General features: G+C 47.6%; 3 protein-coding genes across 4 annotated transcripts; 2 read left to right on the forward strand and 1 right to left on the reverse strand.

Annotated features, from left to right (window-relative positions):
- Positions 1 to 28: 28 nt before the first annotated feature.
- On the reverse strand, positions 29 to 5,553 carry HIGD1A (HIG1 hypoxia inducible domain family member 1A). 2 transcript variants are annotated; one of them, XM_005527790.2, is made up of 4 exons: positions 5,514 to 5,553; positions 3,590 to 3,697; positions 1,695 to 1,829; positions 29 to 933 (listed from the first exon to the last, which is right to left on the reverse strand). In XM_005527790.2, exons 2-4 carry the CDS (start codon positions 3,690 to 3,692, stop codon positions 884 to 886), a joined length of 288 nt encoding a protein of 95 aa, XP_005527847.1. In that variant the 5' UTR covers positions 3,693 to 3,697; positions 5,514 to 5,553; the 3' UTR covers positions 29 to 883. The 2 variants fall into 2 exon arrangements, with proteins under 2 accessions (XP_005527847.1, XP_014112195.1); XM_014256720.2 differs by lacking the exon at positions 5,514 to 5,553 and adding an exon at positions 4,936 to 5,025.
- A 2,731-nt stretch (positions 5,554 to 8,284) lies between these two features.
- ACKR2 (atypical chemokine receptor 2) lies at positions 8,285 to 11,923 on the forward strand. Its single transcript, XM_005527791.3, has 3 exons — positions 8,285 to 8,360; positions 8,934 to 8,991; positions 10,785 to 11,923. Exons 1-3 carry the CDS (start codon positions 8,337 to 8,339, stop codon positions 11,900 to 11,902), a joined length of 1,200 nt encoding a protein of 399 aa, XP_005527848.1. The 5' UTR covers positions 8,285 to 8,336; the 3' UTR covers positions 11,903 to 11,923.
- Positions 11,924 to 12,063: 140 nt separating this feature from the next.
- Positions 12,064 to 16,497, forward strand: CYP8B1 (cytochrome P450 family 8 subfamily B member 1). The gene has a single exon (XM_014256772.2). The coding sequence runs from the start codon at positions 14,175 to 14,177 to the stop codon at positions 15,702 to 15,704; it is 1,530 nt and encodes a 509-aa protein (XP_014112247.1). The 5' UTR covers positions 12,064 to 14,174; the 3' UTR covers positions 15,705 to 16,497.
- The last annotated feature ends 97 nt before the right edge of the window (positions 16,498 to 16,594 follow it).

A 16,594-nucleotide genomic window follows, 5' to 3' on the forward strand; every position in this document is an offset into this window, starting at 1 on the left:
ATGGAATGTCAGCTAACAGGAGAATATGTGCTTTTTTTAGAAATTGGCTTTTATTTTTGTGACTGCTGTTGAAGGTACAAGGAGTTTGAGTGTAAAATAACAGACAAGGATTTTAATAACTCAAAGGTGAAGGGCTTTTCAGATTTAAATGTTTAAAAATTTTATGTCAGGAACAGTACTGCACAAATCAGCTAGATCATACACTTTAAAAGTATTAAAACCACCAAATTAAGGTTTAGTTTTCACAAAATGTATTTTAAATGTTACATTTAGATGTTACTCAGAAAACACAGTAAATAAAGTTACAAAATATCATAATCCAAGGTGTGATTTAGCGAAAATAGGGAGCCTGTGTCTTTGTTAACAATGAATAAATATAACATTTAAATAGCTGCAACATATTTATCTTATGCCTTAAATAAAAAAAATAGATATTTATATATCTCTCTCAATATTTTAGAAGTCAGTGCTACTGGAAGCTTCTAAATTACAAAGTTGGAGGCAGAGGCTAGAAAATGACAGCAAGGTATTCCTGACATTCCCTGACAGAAGCCAGTTCAGACATCATGGTTTTGGGCAACAACAGCAAAAGAAGTCACTGGTTTTAGGACTGAGCTGAAGGGGAAGATAGAGGGATTGCACTCCACGATATCCCCTACAAACTGGGATGTGGTGGTGTCAATCAGAGACCCAGACCCCAACACCCACTCCCCCAGTGGACATTCTGAGGCTGCCAGGTTCAGCACAGTGTACCATACACAAAATAGAACAATTCTCTAATGCCATGTATTATTTGCTTTCCTCAAGAACCCCTTGACAGGAGGTTTGGAGCTGCAGTACACAGGTCACCACCACCAGGACAGGGATTTCAGAGGGCTTCCCACTATTCCTTGGGCTTCACCACATAATCCTGGAACAGGGAATACAGTACACCTAAAAGACAGAAAAAAAAAGCAGAATTAAAGAACTGTGGTAAATAAAAAATAATGGGTTTCAAAATCTGAACAGTTCTCAGCAAGACAGAATTTCCCTTCCTCCTCAGCTGCATTTTTTTAATAGCAGTGATGAACACTACAAAATTCTTCATACAAAGAGAAACTGGGTATGAAAATATACAATTTATGAAAATGCAGATCCTGAGCTAATTCTAGTTGCTTTTGTGGCCAAAGTCCAGCTTTTCTGTTGTTCCTGCTGGGAATGCAGTTTGGACAGTGTTTCATGGAATGTACCACACAGATGAGACCTGGGATGTACAGATCAGGGACACAGTATCCCTGTACGTTCAGAGACACAAGTCCAGTCCTGAAAATGTTTATATATACATATAACATATACATAAAAATATGTAATACCATGTTCTACACGTGCTGTAGATCTTCCAATGCACTAAACTCAGAAGCAGCAACGTATTTACAACAGAAAATATTAATGTTAGATGAATGTTTTCTTTTTTTGGCCTGTAAGAGGCAGAACCTCACATTCCATGTCTAGACATAATCAAAACTTCTACTCTGAAATTAAATACTTAAGTATTTAACTCACTCCAGAAAGGCTGATTTAGCATCAGTAAGGAGCAGAAACATCCTGAAATAAATGTTCTGGATAGTTCCATCCAGCCATGCCAGCTGATACAGAGATACAAGAGGCTGTCCATGGTTTGCTGCTCCCAAGGACAGCTCCCATTCCATACGTACCACACGTCAGGGCTCCCACGGCGAAGCCCTGGGCTGCCACGCGCATGTGGATCAGGTGCAGGGACATTTTCATGTCACCTCTGTGCTTCAGCTTGTACAGCCCGTAGGCAACTACGCCGGCGAAGCCACCCATCCCTGCAAGGCAACGAGAGCATCCCTCTGAGTGGAGATCTGGGGCACTGGGAGGAGTGAAGGGACCCACCTAAACCAAACAACCTGCTGAGCTGTTTGGGTTAGAAAAGAACCTTAAGATCGCTGAGTCCAACCATTCCAACTCACAGCTGCCAAGGCCACTGCTAAACTGTTTTTCAATCCCTACATGGATGGTGATTCCACCACTGCCCTGGTCAGCCCTTTCCTTGAAGAAATTTTTCCTAATATTCAGTCTAAACCTCTGCTGGCACAATTTGAGGTTATTCTCTCTCATCCTAAAATAAGCCTGTTTTGGTCTAATCACTCTGTTTTTGTCTGGTGGTAAATCCTAGCCCTGGTTTCACTCCATGCCACCTCATTCAATGCACAAGTCAGTGCAGGGAAGAGCAAGAGATTTCCACCAGCATTAAAATACCAAAGGAGCAGCTCAAGGTGTCAGAATTCCCTGGATATTTTTCAGACAGAACCAGGGCTTCTCACATCTCCTTTCCTGCATGGACACTCACTCACAAGACCCCCACTTAGCTGATGCTCAGACTCTCAGTGTGTGGATGCTCCCTGATGTATCCACTGGCCTGCTACAGTTGCTGTCTTAGGTGTGGTCACACTTGGCCAGGTGCCACCAGGATAGGAGGAGTCACATGTTATTGTCCCCAAGCCGTGAGGAGGGAGGCTCCACCAGGTCTCTTTCCCAGGGTCAGAATTCACTGACAGTTCTTCAGCAGAGCAAACAGCCCCAGCTTTGCCAGCTCCAACACCGATGCTCTCACAGAATATACAGCAGAAGTGCATAAACTTTTCCAATTCCATCTATTTCATTCCATTTTTAGGATTATTTGCACAGTTCATAGCTGGATGCCAAGTTTTAAGTGTTGTATATATTTTACTGAGCAGAGCACAGGCAGTTTGTCTTCCCTGAGCCAGAGCATTACCACTGCCACCAAGTATAAACACTTAATTCACCCTCATTAAATACCAATTAAGAGTTTTAGGGCCTTCAACCCAGCTCTGACACAGGTCAAAGGTGAGTTCTGCCAATCTGCTTCGGGGAACTGGGGCTCATGGTACAGCCCAGCAAGGCGGAGACAAAGTCCAGTGAGCACGGAACTAGTGACGGAAATCTGCTGGCAAACACTTGGAACAGTTCACCCTGAGTGATCCCGCTGCTCTCCATTTAAGGGGGCTGGAAATCAAAATGTGTCTTGTGTCAGACAAAAGTTGATCCCTGCTCTCAGAAGCTTTTTGGGAGTCTCAAAAGAGACGCTGAGAACTCTTAACAACTTCCTCAAGCTGGGGTGACATTAAAGTTACTAAAAAAATGCATTCTAAACTATGCAATGGCAGCAGAAGGCTGAAACGCTTACCAGACAGACTGATTTAAATCCTTCCACTTTGTATTTTGATAGCTTTTAACTCACTTTGTAGTGATCATATAATTCCCAGGAACTGTGGTCCAGAACAACTGCACAACATACTCCTTAACCACTTGACAGCATCACCTTCACATGTTTTCTAGCTTCACCTAAAAAGCCTTTCAGGGTTTCTTGGTTTGGGTTTTTTTCTTATATTTGTAGGCTCTGAGGTTTTTTATTTAAGGTAACAGACCTCATTAATTTCCCTCTTTCTTGTAGGGCAACTATTATGGGGAAGTAATTTCTAAGTAATTTCCACAGAAAAACAGGTGACCAGTGATGGTGTTTCCCACCGATTATGCAAACACATTTCTCCGTTTTTGAACTCACCAATGGGCACAAATGGTGTCTCCTTAAATTTTTTTATCAGCTTCGAGGTCTGGCTGGTCTCTGTCTCATAGTCAGGGAAAACAGGTTCCTGGCTGGGTGACATGGTGGCTGTGAAGACAAAGAGCCTCCTTTCAGGTTTTGGAAACCCCAAATAAAGAGAATCTCTAGGAAAAGAAAATCCCTTGTGTGTTCCACCAGTCACAAATATCCATGCAGTGAGATATAAGAACGGGCACCGTGGACAGATGGTTTAATTAAAGTGAAGCCCTGGGAAGCAGAATTGCTTACCAGGAGAGGTAAGAACAAAACAAAACCAAAAAAAAGTAGGAAAGCAACAAATTTCTGCCGTCTGTTTTCACACTGTTATATATCCTAGTGACCCCTGCCATGCTCACAGGCAGTCACAGAAAGCTTTGGTCACTGTTTGCCTTTCCTTTTAGGAATCCAATGCCTCACCACTCCACTTGGCTTTCGCAGGCCAGGCCTTTATGGCAGTTCTGACCTCAGCAAAGTTCACTTCTCCCCCCTCATTCCCTGCCAAGGGCAGCAGCCACAGCAGTCGGCTTGGGAAGCACGAGCTGCTGCACAAGGTCAGCCCTGCCTGGCAGCTCCTCAGCCACTACAGCCTATCCCACATCAACGTAATTCCAGATTCCTGACGGAGAACACAAGGGTGGAGAACAGCCACCATCGAGGAGCTGGAGCAAATCCTGAAGCCCTCAGTAGGTGCACACTCCTGTGGGGTCACATCAGGAGAAGTCATCCACAGGTGATTTCTCACCTTCCCCCAAGGAAAATGAAAAGCAGCAACAGCCCTGAGAAGGGCTCAACTCACAAAACCATCATCACCAAAGTGAGAACATCCTCCAGAACTTCCCAACTTTTTGCACTGGGAATTGCATAGATTACATCAAGACCTGTTCCCTCCTTAGTGCTCAGCATAAGCATCATTCAGTTAATGACAATTTCTGCCAATAAGAGAGACACAGAGAGCCCGTCTATAAAAATCTCCACTGCTATTATTCAGCTTTGCCACCAACGGCAAAACACAGCTCAGGGGCACATGGAAAGGGCCCAGGCTCTAGGAATAAACCAAGAGGAATTTCATTAAGCAGGTGCCAGTAACCATAGGCAGAAGAGACATTTCAAAGGTGGTCAAGTGGCTGTGCTCCCTGGTTACACAGCATTTCGTGCACACCCATGTGAGCAGACTGACTGGTTCTAAAACCATTTCCTCTGCAAGGCAAAAGGATTTGGTCTCTCTGTGCCTGCTACAACCACTCTTATTTGCTAAATGCAAATTATAATTTTAGCCTGACTCATTCAGAGAAGGGAACAAGAGCTACCTGTCACTCAGCAGAGGAGACAGCCAGAGGTGAGATTTACACAAGGAAAAAAAGTGAAACAAATCATCCACCACGAGAGGTTTCTGTGACCTTCAGGACAGAAGAAACTGGGTGAAACACACGGCCCGGCTGCCCTTACCTTGCCGACACCAAACAGGGAGCTCAGGGCACCTGTGTGACCAGTGTCACCCGCGGGGGACACTAAGGGAGGGCCACGGGTGGAGGGTGACAGGTCCCAGCATCCCTTCCGGCAAGGAGGAGGCCCTGGGTACCCCCAGGCTGCTTTCCGCCTGCCCAGCTCCACATGGGGATCCTTCCCTACTCCAGCTCCAGGCCCTCGCACCCCACATGGGGACTCTTCCCCACTGCGGCCTTAGGCACCTTCACCGCACTGCGGCCTCCTGCCCCACATCCCCACACCCCACATGGGGCCTCTGCTCTACTCCTGCCCCAGTCAGTGTCACCCACATGGGAGCCCTTCTTCGCTCCAGCCCCAGGCACCCGCATCCCCCCTGCGGAACTCTGGCCGTGTTCCCGGCTGTGCCTCGGGTCCCACCCGTCCCACGCCCGGCTCTCACCGCGCTCATCCGACACCGGCCGGCGTCTACCGTGCCTGGCCCCGCCCCCTCCTCTTATTGGCCGCTTCCGCCCCGCCCCTCCGCCGGGACCACAACTCCCAGCGTGCCGCGCGCCCGCGCGGCCGCCGGCAGCCAATCCGGAACGTGGCAACGGCCACCGCTTCCTTATACGGGGGCGGGGGCGGGGCTGGAGGTGACGTCAGCGCGCGGCGCTCCGCATTGCGGTGGGGCGGCGGTGGCGGCCGGTAGGGGGCGCTGCGGGGCCCAGCCCTGCCTCAGTCACGGCCTGCGCGCGTCCGCGGTACCGGGAGCCTGGCGGGGGCTCGGACTCTGGATTAGCCCCAAAACAGCGGGTCTGGCATCGTCTGCAGGGCAGAAAAACAGCTACCGCTGTCTTCTGCAGCTTCTCTGCTTTTCGCTTCAAAAACTTGTCGTGTTGTCACGCTGTGACGTAGGGTCAGGTGGAGAAAGACTGTGGGCAACACCGTAGAGTGACAGGACAAGGGTGAACAGTTTTAAATTAAAAGGGAAGAGATTTAGATTAGATATTGGGTAGAAATTGTTCCCTGTAAGGGTGGTGATGCCCCAGCACAGGGTGCCCAGAGCAGCTGTGGCTGCCCCTGGATCCCTGGAAGTGTCCAAGGCCCGGTTGGGCAGGGCTTGGGACAGCCTGGGATAGTGGGAGGTGTCCCTGCCATGGCGGGGGATGGCATGTGTGCCGGCAATCCCACTGGGAAAAGCCCGTGTCCATAAAGAGACAGAGGAGTCCTGCAGCTTTATTCGGATAAAGGGAGAGAGGCCACTGGGGCACAGCCCGCGGGGTTTTCTCTCTCGAGGTTTCAGAGGGCGCAGCCTCCTTTTATCCCAAATAAACCAAATATCCCAGACGAGCTCGTTGCCCTCTTCGTTCCCCACTGGCCGAGGTAACAGGGAGGTGCAGCCTTCCCGAACCGCCTGACACATATATCCCCCCTCGAACATATTATTTACCCCCCAAATTTAGAAACTCAGGGTTGTGCAGCCCCATTTGGCTGTTTCAGGAATCAAACTGTCTGGGCTTTGTAACAAACCCACAGCTTGAAGTTGATACCGACGCTGAGCCCCATTTCAAAGCCATTAATACCATCCTCTCATCCATGGAATTGTTTATAAAGACATCAGCACACATCTTCCTTATTGAGATGGTCTTTAATGTCCCTTCCAACCCAAACCCTTCTGAGATTATGTGAAATTTGAGCTCTTGCTTTGTCCTTTGCTGAAGAGCTTCCACATGATGTCAGAATCATGGAATGACTTGGGTTGGAAGGGACCTTAAAATTCATCCTGTTCCACCCCCTGCCATGGGCTGGAACACCTTCCACCAGACCAGGTTGCTCCAAGCACCGCCCAGCTTGGAACACTTCCAGGAATGGGACAGCCATAGCTTCTCTGGTTTGCCCTCAGTCTGATCTTCTTGCTGCTGAATTATGTCATTGACTATGTTTGGCTATATTTCAGCTTTCAATCAGATCTCGTTTTACCCCACTGTGTGCCAGGGTTTTGATGCCCAAAGACAACGTAGAAATTGCTCCTGACTTAAACTATACTCTGGAAGAGGAAGAAGAATCCACTGGGATCCCAAAGATGCCTAAGACCTTCTAAATCTGAGAACAGCTCGTCAGAGCCGAACAGCAAAGACAAATCTTTTTGTCCCTAAGCCCAGTGCTCCTGTGTGGTGTTTGTACCTCCCCATATCTGAGCTGGGGGGAAGGCAGAGCTGCTGCTCTTGCAGGGTCACTCTGCCATTGACATGTGGCATTTTGGGCAACACAAAATAAAGTGGCTCAGACAAGTGCTGCATCTCTCTAAATGTGCTGTCCATTACCCCAATCTGATTATCTTAATTGCCAAAACCATTAGAGCCCTGCAGTCTGAAAGGAAACAAAAAATCTATGAAATTACCAGCCCTGAAATTGAGTTATAATCTTGTAATAAATTACAGTGAGGGCCACTTTCTCCAGTGACTCTCAGAGGCACATTTAATTCTCTGCTTCAGGGCAGAAACTCAATTAAAAACAAAAACCTATTTCATTGTAATTGCTGGTCTAATGAAACCTCTGTCACCTGCAGCTTCCTTGTGTGTCTGTCCAGTGTCTCAGCTCTACGAGTGGCTTCTTGCACAGAGCTAATGTGTTGCACATGCATTATAATAATATATATTTATTATAGGGTGTACTTTAAATGCAGCAGCAGCTGATGGTGGCAATCATGGAAATGGGTAGAAACAACACAGATTTCTGTCTGTGAATCCCCGTGCCACAGGGCAGATTGGATATGGAGCTGTGGCCATCACTGCTGCCCTCCTGTTTCTACCGGGGTGGTTTGGGGTGTATAAAACACACTGGGATCGGCACAGGGGAAGCCTTGGCACAGCCAGGGTGTTCCCATGGCCCTGTTTGTTGGTGAGATGAGGAAATGAGCAGGAGTGGGATCACTCACCTGTGCTGATGCCAAAAAACTCCTCCAATAAACCACTTCATCAGAAGCACCTTTGGTAGAGGCCATTTCTGCTCCTGCAGGGAATGAGGATCCTACAGCATCCAGGTGGCACGTGGGTTGCTTGGATTTCTTGGAAAACACAGTGATTTCTACAGCAGGGTCTCAGCCCTGGGAGCTGTTGTAGCTGTTGTGCTCAGACACAGGGTGGAGATCATTCTTCCAGTGCTGCCAGGGAATGATGAACACCAGGAAAAACAAAACAAAACCAGGAAGCTCACATTTCTTGGCTGTCCTCTTGCAGAAGTGAAAGAAGTTTCTAAAAGCCTGGTTCAAGCCTCTGGCAGGATGGAAGCAGGAGAAGAAGCTCCTGTAAGTGCCTTTTCTGTTTCTCACTTGCAGACAAAGCCACACAAGAAACCTGTCAAGGTTCTCTTTTGTTTTTGAAAGGTAGCCACTTTGGGATTGGAATTAGTTCCTGAGCTCAGCCCTCCCTTCCACTCTGAGCTGTGGGATGGGGATGTGGATGCCAGTGCTGGGCTGATGTGGAGAGAGAAAGATGTGGCAGAGAAAAGGCATCTCAGTGGGCTGGAAGAGACCCCAGATGCAAATTTTGGGAATGGTTTGTCCTGATGTGGGCAGAGGGGGTGTGAGGGGGAAGGTGTTTAGGAGTCTCGGGTGTTGCTGCGATCAGCAGGGTGGGCAGCTTTGGTTTCCTCTCGAAAACCTGCAGTCACAGCTGAGGGCGAATTTCCTCCAAAATATGATACAGAAAAGAAATTTTAAAAAACTAATTCCCAGACAAATCTTTTTGTGGCACTTTTCCATGGTAGATCCCTGCTCTCCCACTGCTTTGTCTGAAGTGCTCTGCAGCACTTGCCAAAGAACTGTGAGACGTAAAAACATTTCAATCCAGCTCAAACCCATTTTTTCTTTTCTTTTCAGCTGCCTAGAACTGCCTGGAATGGGTATTTAAGCAATTTCAGTCATGGGACCATAGCAGGTATGTCCAGAGCTTCACTCGCACTCTGAGTCTGTGGGGTGGAGGGGCTCCCCTTTCCCCGGGTGTCTGTGGGGAAGGAGCCATCCCTAAAACCTGCAGATCCACCATGGGATGTGTCCTTGTTGGGATGCACAGCACAGCCAGGGACTAACAGCTTCATGTTCTCATTTCTGAGTGGCTGCAGATCTCTGCAGGGAGAAACAGATCCTCAAGGAGAGACTGGAGCTACACATCCAGGCCTGTTTGGGATTGCTGGAATATGAGCCCCAGGGAAAAGATGGGTAGCTTTGGCTATGGCTGAAAAAAATGTGGGTTTGGGGGTGAAGGGGTGTTCACATGATTTTGCAAAACTTTTTTTGGGTTTTTTTTTTTTTTTTGTTTTGCTGTCAGAATCTGAAGATTAACCTTGATTTTTAAACTCCTCATTAACCTTCAAAGTGCCAACAGCACCAGGCAAATCCTTTCTCCTACTGTGTGAAATGGGCTCCTCAGTGACAGCTTTTTTCCTGAAAATCAGACACCAGAAGTAGGAGGCTCCCAATCACTCACCATTTCCTGAAATCTAGGCTGCAGCCATCTAAACACTGACGCCAACAGTTCCAGGGAGTGACCACTGCAGGGATTGTCTCATGCCTTGTCTCATGCAGAATTGATTCCAGCAACATTATTCCAGCTGAATCTCTCCCTCTCACCATAACTGAGGACTGGATTCTGGTGCCTACATGTCCTCAGCTTGGATGAGTCTTTGAGCAGCCTGGGATAATGGAAGGTGTCCCTGTCCAGAGCAGGAGGGTTGGAACAAGATGATCTTCAAGGTCCTTTCCAACCAAAACCATTTTGGGATCCTATGAATTGTATATTTTGCACTTACTAATGCCTTTTACCAGAATCCATGTCTTCTTGTCCTAGAGTTGGCATGGAGAGGGGTCAGTGTCTTCCCAGGAGCAAGATGTTCAGCATTTCCCCTCTGGGAACAGCCCCACTGACATAAAGGTGCTGGTGGCAGGTTCTTTACCAAGAATTCAGATGTTGCTTTCTCAGTAGTGACCCAGTTGAATATAAGCAGCTAACAGTGAGCTGTGGTGGTGGATTTCCCGTAACTGGGAGTGGAAACTTCACTAAAAGCTTCTGCTTTTTTTTGTGGTGGTGTCAGGAGGAAGTAGTGACTTATGGCAGAGGAAACCATGCTCATTCATTTTAAAGTTTTATGTGTCCGAGTAAGGAAAGCAGAATTAATTTTGGGTTTTGGTTTGTTTGTTGTTTTTTTTGGGTTTTTTTTTTTTTTTTTAATATGTACACATAGAAAGCTATTCCTATGCTTAGGTGAAGGCCAAATTGTTCAGGACACAAAATACTCACCATACAGTGGCAGAAATTTAAACCCATGAAATTCCAGTACTTGAAGGGAGCCTACAAGAAAGATGAAGAGGGGCTTTTCAAAAGAGCATGGAGTGACAGGACAAGGGGGAATGGCTTCAAAGAGGGTAGGTTTGGATCAAGTATTAGGAGGAAGTTCTTTGCTGTCAGGCCCTGGCACAGGGTGCTCAGAGAAGCTGTGGCTGCCCCTGGATCCCTGGAAGTGTCCAATGCCGGGTTGGACAGGGCTTGGAGCAGCCTGGGATAGTGGAAGGTGTCCCTGCACATGGCAGGGGGTGGGGCTGGATGATCTTGAGGGGCCCTTCCAACCCAAACCATTCTGTGATTCTATGAACTAAAGAAAAGCCCTCTGTGATGTGATGTTTACTTCCTGTGTGAATTGGAACAATACTTTGATCCCTTTCCCTTGCTCCTAGGCAGCCACTGGTCAAACACAACCTCAGGAGTGACAGCAACAACCACAGACACGTGGCTGGATGCTGCCAATTTGAGTGAATACCCATACGAGTACCTGGATGAGGAAGATTATGGGCTCTATGGCCTCTGCACCAAAGAGGAGGTGCACTCCTTCAGCAGGATGTTCTTGCCATCATTTTACACCATGATCTTCCTGCTTGGAATGGCTGGGAATGCCCTCCTGTTTACTGTCCTCCTCATGTACATCAAGAAGAAAAAGAAGATGACTGAGCTGTATCTGCTGAACCTGGTGGTTTCAGACTTCTTCCTGCTACTGACCCTTCCTTTCTGGGCTCTGTACATTTCTCAGTGGGTCACCTGGGACATCTTATGCCCATTCTTAAATTCCATGTACACTCTGAACTTCTACAGTGGCATCTTCTTTGTGAGCTGCATGAGCCTGGACATATATCTGCAGACAGTTCATGCTTGCTCTCCTCACAGCTCCACAGTGTGTAGGAATTCCATCCTCCTCTTACTAGTGATGTGGATCCTTTCCATAGCTCTCTCCATTCCTGATGGCCTCTTCACCAGCACAAGGCAAATTCACAACAAAACCATCATGTGCACCCAGGATTATGGCCAGGAACACTTATTTTGGAAAGTTGTCTTTCGGGTGATTCAAAACATCCTGGGATTCCTTTTCCCCTTCCTCTTCATGATGTTCTGCTATTCCCGCATCATGTGTGTCCTCAACACCTCACAAATACCTGGCTCCAGGAGAGCTCTCTGCTTAGTCCTTGCTCTGGTGGGGGTCTTCTTTGTGCTGTGGTGTCCTTACAATGTTGTGCTCATCCTCCACTCCCTGCAAGATGTTGGTGTGATCAGGAGCTGTGAAAGCAGTAGGAAACTGGACTATGCCCTGCAGATCACGGAGAGCTTGTCCTTTGTCCACTGCTGTCTCAACCCCTTCCTCTATGCTTTTGTGAAGAAACGGTTCAGGGCATATTTGTGGAAGATACCTCAGGCCATTTTCAGGAGGAGCGCTTTCTTTCCCATCCAGGACTCCCAGACGAGCGCATCTTGCAGCAGATATGCAGCTGAGATAGAAATGTTGAGCATCACAAATGCATCATAAATATTTACATTATTTACATCATGTGTGGGCCCTCTGTGCTCTATTTTACCAGTTGTGCCCATGATGGAGCTGGTGTGAGCCCACAGCACTGTGTAACCAGATAGCTCATCCTAGCAGCAGCCTCGAGATGAGGACTTTCCATACTCAGATTGGAAAAGTACATGTGGGATCGGTTTCTGTTGCAAGTGGAATTGTTACGAAAGGATTGTCCTGGATTTGCACTAGTGAAAGAAACCCAGTTCCCATCTAGACTATGTGAGGCAATAGCAAGTAAAGGAGCAGATTTCTCAATGCTGTACTTTAAAAAATGCAAAGTGATTCTTGAGAAGAGAATCTCCTCCTCCCTTGTGTGGGCTGAGGAATGGATTTCCATGCTCATCCAACAGGCCAGAAACACTGCCAGGGGATGGCTTTGCTTCTGGCTCTTACCATCTGCTAGATGATTTAACTGGGATAATCTCATTTTCTACCAGGAGATACAACAGGAAGGACTGGACACCTTTAAGCTGAGTTGTTCTCTGTCATGGTGAGCTGTGCCACACTCAGACCTGCTGAGCAGGGAACTGACTGTCCAAGGGGCAGAGCCTTGGTTAGAGATCAGTTTGATCATCAGCTGATTTGAGACCAGTTTGATCAAAACAAAGTTCAAACCAGTAACAATCAGTGAGAAAGAGATAAAAAGTGGGCTCAGCAGAACAGTGGTGGAGGTATTTGCCTTCCAAGATCTGGTTTGACAAGCTAAAAAAGATCCACATATACCACCTGTAACATAAATACTGGCTTTAAAATACCACAGAGTGAGAGCATTGCCTGAACAGAAGAGCACAGAGAACTGATGGTCAGTCCTTATTACCCAGTGCAGCTTTGAAGTTCAAGGTTCTGAGTTTGCTGACTTTTATTTCAAAGCATTATTCACCCCATATGCTCCTGAACCTTAAATGGTCCCTTTCCATCCTGAAAACCTATTAAGTCTGTACAGCCTAGAGCTGTACAAGTAAAATTATTAATTTAAGAGAAAACACTCATCACCTTTATTTTATTACCACATAAATTTACAGGACTGAGAAGGGCTTTGAGTTGATCACTGCTGTTATTTTTCTTCCCAACATTGCTACAGTGTTTTTCCAAAATGGTAAGTTTGGGAGCTTTTCTTAAAAAAAAACAAAGCCAGAATAAATATTTAGCTGATGCTATGATGTGGCCTTCACTCCAGGGGTCAGGTCACTGGAGGGCATGTGGAAAGGGACGGCAGCTGGGAAGCTAAAAAGAAGATGAAGATTGTAATCCCAGACAGAGGAAGGCTCTTGGGACAGTGGAAAACTAATGATGGGATGCTCTAGGGAAGAGCAAAGGCCAGGAAATAAAGGGGAGTTAATGTCACTCTCCATCCTGCATGAGAAGAGATCCAAACACCAGTGGCTGGGACAGGCTATGGTGACAGTCTGTGTAGATCTGGTTGGCAACACCCAGAAGAGCAGTGCCAGGTGGGACACGAGGTTCCTGACATTGTCCCCAGACTCCACCTGGAGAGAGGTAACAGAGGAGTTTGAGAAGCAGAAGGGAAAGTGGGTAAAGGAGAAGTGCCGTGGTCCCTTAGGGCACTGCTCCCCGGCCAGGGGCTGGGTGGGATGTTTGGAGACTCTGGACTCCTCTGGTGCCAAGCCAATGCAGTGACTGAAGCTCTTCTCACTCGTGGGGCAGCTCTGCTGCTTTGCTTTGCACTCAGAGCAGTAACACTTCCACTGTTCATTGGCAAAGCAGTCCTGGGACACCATGTGCTGTGGAGAACACCAAAATGTCAGAGACTTTTCTTGCTCTTGGCTTTTGAGACCAAATCAGCTCAGCTGTGACCTCCTTGCCTCAGTCCTGTGCTCATTTCCAACATCCACTTTTGGTTTCATTTTTTCAGTGGGTGTCCATAGTTTGGTCTTAAAGGCAGAAATTACAGAGTGGGATTCTCTGAACATTTTCCTTACAAAAAATCTGGGCTCCATGCAGCTTAGAGAAGGGAGTTTGCCTCATGCCAAAACCCATCCCCCTAACACAGCATGGGTGCTGCAATGGGATTCCAACATACCTTCCACCTTAAAAATCTCTGTTTATCCAGGGACAAGTTCACTCTGGAGTGCTCCTCAGGGGCAAGGCAAACACTGGCAGGCAATGATGACAGAGGTTGTCAGCTCTGCCTCTGCCTATCAGGTGATGGGTGGGGATAAAATGCACATTCCTGCCTCAGCCTGTCTCTAGTCCCAGCTCCCGGCACAGAGCTCTCATGATGCTCTGGGTGATTCTCCTCTGTACCTTGGTGTCATCGCTGCTCGGTGGGCTCTATGTCCTGGGTGTGTTTCGGAGACGGAGACCAGATGAGCCACCCCTGGAAAAAGGTACCATTCCCTGGCTGGGCTATCTGCTGGAATTCAGAAAGGACAGCTCAGAGTTTCTCAAAAGGATGCAGAGGAAGCATGGGGATGTTTTCACGGTGCTGATCGGTGGCTATTACTTCACTTTTGTGATGGATCCCTTCTGCTTTGGCACCATTGTGAAGGAATCGCGATCCAAACTGGACTTTAGGACTAATGCAGCTCGGCTGGTTGTGCAGGTTTTTGGCTACAAGCCCATTGAAGCCACTCAAAATGTAGTTCATATATCAAGCACAAAGCACCTGATGGGAGATGGCCTCACTGTCCTCACACAAGCCACCATGGAGAGCTTTCGGAAGCTGCTGCTTTTCAACCTGAGCTCAGGAGAAAAGAGAGTGTGGCAGGAGGAAAACCTCTTCCACTTCTGCTACAACATCGTCTTCAGAGCCGGCTATCTGGCTCTGTATGGCACCGAGCCACCCCAACGGGCAGGGAACAAGGACAAAGCTGAAGAGCAGGATCGCCTCCACTCCAATCAGCTCTTCCAGGAGTTTCGGAAGTACGACCGTTTCTTCCCTCACCTGGCCTATGCTGTGATGCCTCCCAGGGACAAAAGAGAAGCTGAGCGGCTTAAGAGACACTTCTGGAACATGCTGTCTGTGAAGAAGGTCTGGCAGAAGGACAATATCAGTGGCTGGATAAGTGATCAAGACCAACTTCTGGCTGAAAATGGTGTCCCTGAGCACATGCGGGATCGTTTCATGTTCATGCTGCTCTGGGCATCCCAAGGCAACACGGGCCCAACTGCCTTCTGGCTCCTCTTGTATCTGCTGAAACATCCTGAGGCTCTGAAGGCTGTGAGAGATGAGGTGGATAAAGTCTCAAGGGAGAGTGGGCAGGAAATAAAGGCAGGGAGCCCCCCAATTACTGTCACTAGGGACATGCTGAACCAGACTCCTCTGCTGGACAGTGCTCTGGAGGAGACCCTGAGGCTGGTGGCAGCCCCAATGCTGGTCAGAGCTGTCCTCGAGGACACCTGTCTGACGACAAGCAGTGGGACAGAGTTCACCCTCCGCAAAGGAGACAGGGTGGCTCTGTTCCCACACATCTCTGTGCAGATGAACCCAGAAATCCACGAGGAGCCTCACAAATTTAAATACGATCGTTTTGTAAACCCAGATGGCACCAGGAAAGATTTCTACAGAAATGGGAAAAAGCTGAAATTTGTCAACATGCCTTGGGGGGCAGGAGTTTCTACCTGTCCTGGGCGGTTCTTTGCTACTGCTGAAATGAAATTGTTTGTGTTCTTGATGCTGAGTCACTTTGAACTGGAGCTGGTCAATGAGGAGGAGGAGATCCCAGCCATAGATATCAGCCGCTGGGGGTTTGGGACGATGCAGCCTGTCCATGACATTCAGTTCAGATACCGGCCACGCTTTTAACCTGGGGAGTCCTGGTGGTGTTTGTTCTGGCGTCACCTATGGGACAGATTGTCTGATCCCGTGGTTATCAGATCAGTGCAGTGCCATCATTGATATGATCATGTTTGCTCAATGTTTGTCATGGCTTTTGTTTTTACCTCCTCCTCATGTGCTGCTGCTGTGTTGTGTTAGTTATGGGATAGAAGTTAATCTGCACAGAGACAAAATGTATCCTGCCAGGCTAATCCCAACCCCATCCTGGGGGCCATCAGCCCTTTGAAAGCCAGTAGGAACACAAGATCAGATTGGGAGGTGGAAACCCAAATTCGGGGCTTCCAAGGAACAAGGGTTTTATCCAGGTTCCTCCCCGGGCTGCCCCAGCAGAGCATCAGGTCCCAGCATGACTCCCATAGAGATGTGTCATCAGGAACAGCTCTCTGGATCACTGCCTGGCATAAAGGGGGTTGCGTCAAGGCAGGGGAAACATCCTATGGTGTGTAGGGGAATTTTGGGACTGCACAGAACTTAGGAGTGTTTGGGGGAAGAACCAAAGGGGGATAAAGGAGGGATTTTGTCACCCTGAAAATTAAACCTTCTGATCTTGTTTTCATAGTTTCTAGCCACTTTCCCAGGAAAGTAACTATAAACATAGATGTGTATATATCATCTGTCCAAGAAACATCTTTTGATGGACGTTTCACATTACCAGTGTGATTGGGAAGGTGGTAACCTGACTCTCCAATCCCTGGTCATTGTCAAGAATCTATAAATATTGAAGTCACAAAAATAAAATCATCCTTTTACATACATTGAACCATGTCTGTGTGAATCATTCTGTGTCCTACAGCAACAGGATTTAGGTGATTTGGGAGGAAAATTGAGATGCAAGGGGATGAAAAGGGCTGGTTGGG

This window comes from Pseudopodoces humilis, chromosome 1 (assembly GCF_049639895.1).
Source record: "Pseudopodoces humilis isolate 2021_Gansu_Grassland_sample_001 chromosome 1, ASM4963989v1, whole genome shotgun sequence".
Classification (NCBI taxonomy): Eukaryota; Metazoa; Chordata; class Aves; order Passeriformes; family Paridae; genus Pseudopodoces; species Pseudopodoces humilis.

Coding starts and splice junctions, on each gene's coding strand:
- HIGD1A (XM_005527790.2), bottom strand. CDS start 3,692: ATGTCACCCAGCCAGGAACCTGTTTTCCCTGACTATGAGACAGAGACC. Junction 1,830..3,589: donor GACACCATTTGTGCCCATTG/GTGAGTTCAAAA, acceptor GTTGCCTTGCAG/GGATGGGTGGCTTCGCCGGC. Junction 934..1,694: donor CGTGGGAGCCCTGACGTGTG/GTACGTATGGAA, acceptor TCTGTCTTTTAG/GTGTACTGTATTCCCTGTTC.
- ACKR2 (XM_005527791.3), top strand. CDS start 8,337: ATGGAAGCAGGAGAAGAAGCTCCT. Junction 8,361..8,933: donor AAGCAGGAGAAGAAGCTCCT/GTAAGTGCCTTT, acceptor TTTTCTTTTCAG/CTGCCTAGAACTGCCTGGAA. Junction 8,992..10,784: donor CAGTCATGGGACCATAGCAG/GTATGTCCAGAG, acceptor CCTTGCTCCTAG/GCAGCCACTGGTCAAACACA.
- CYP8B1 (XM_014256772.2), top strand. CDS start 14,175: ATGATGCTCTGGGTGATTCTCCTCTGTACCTTGGTGTCATCGCTGCTC.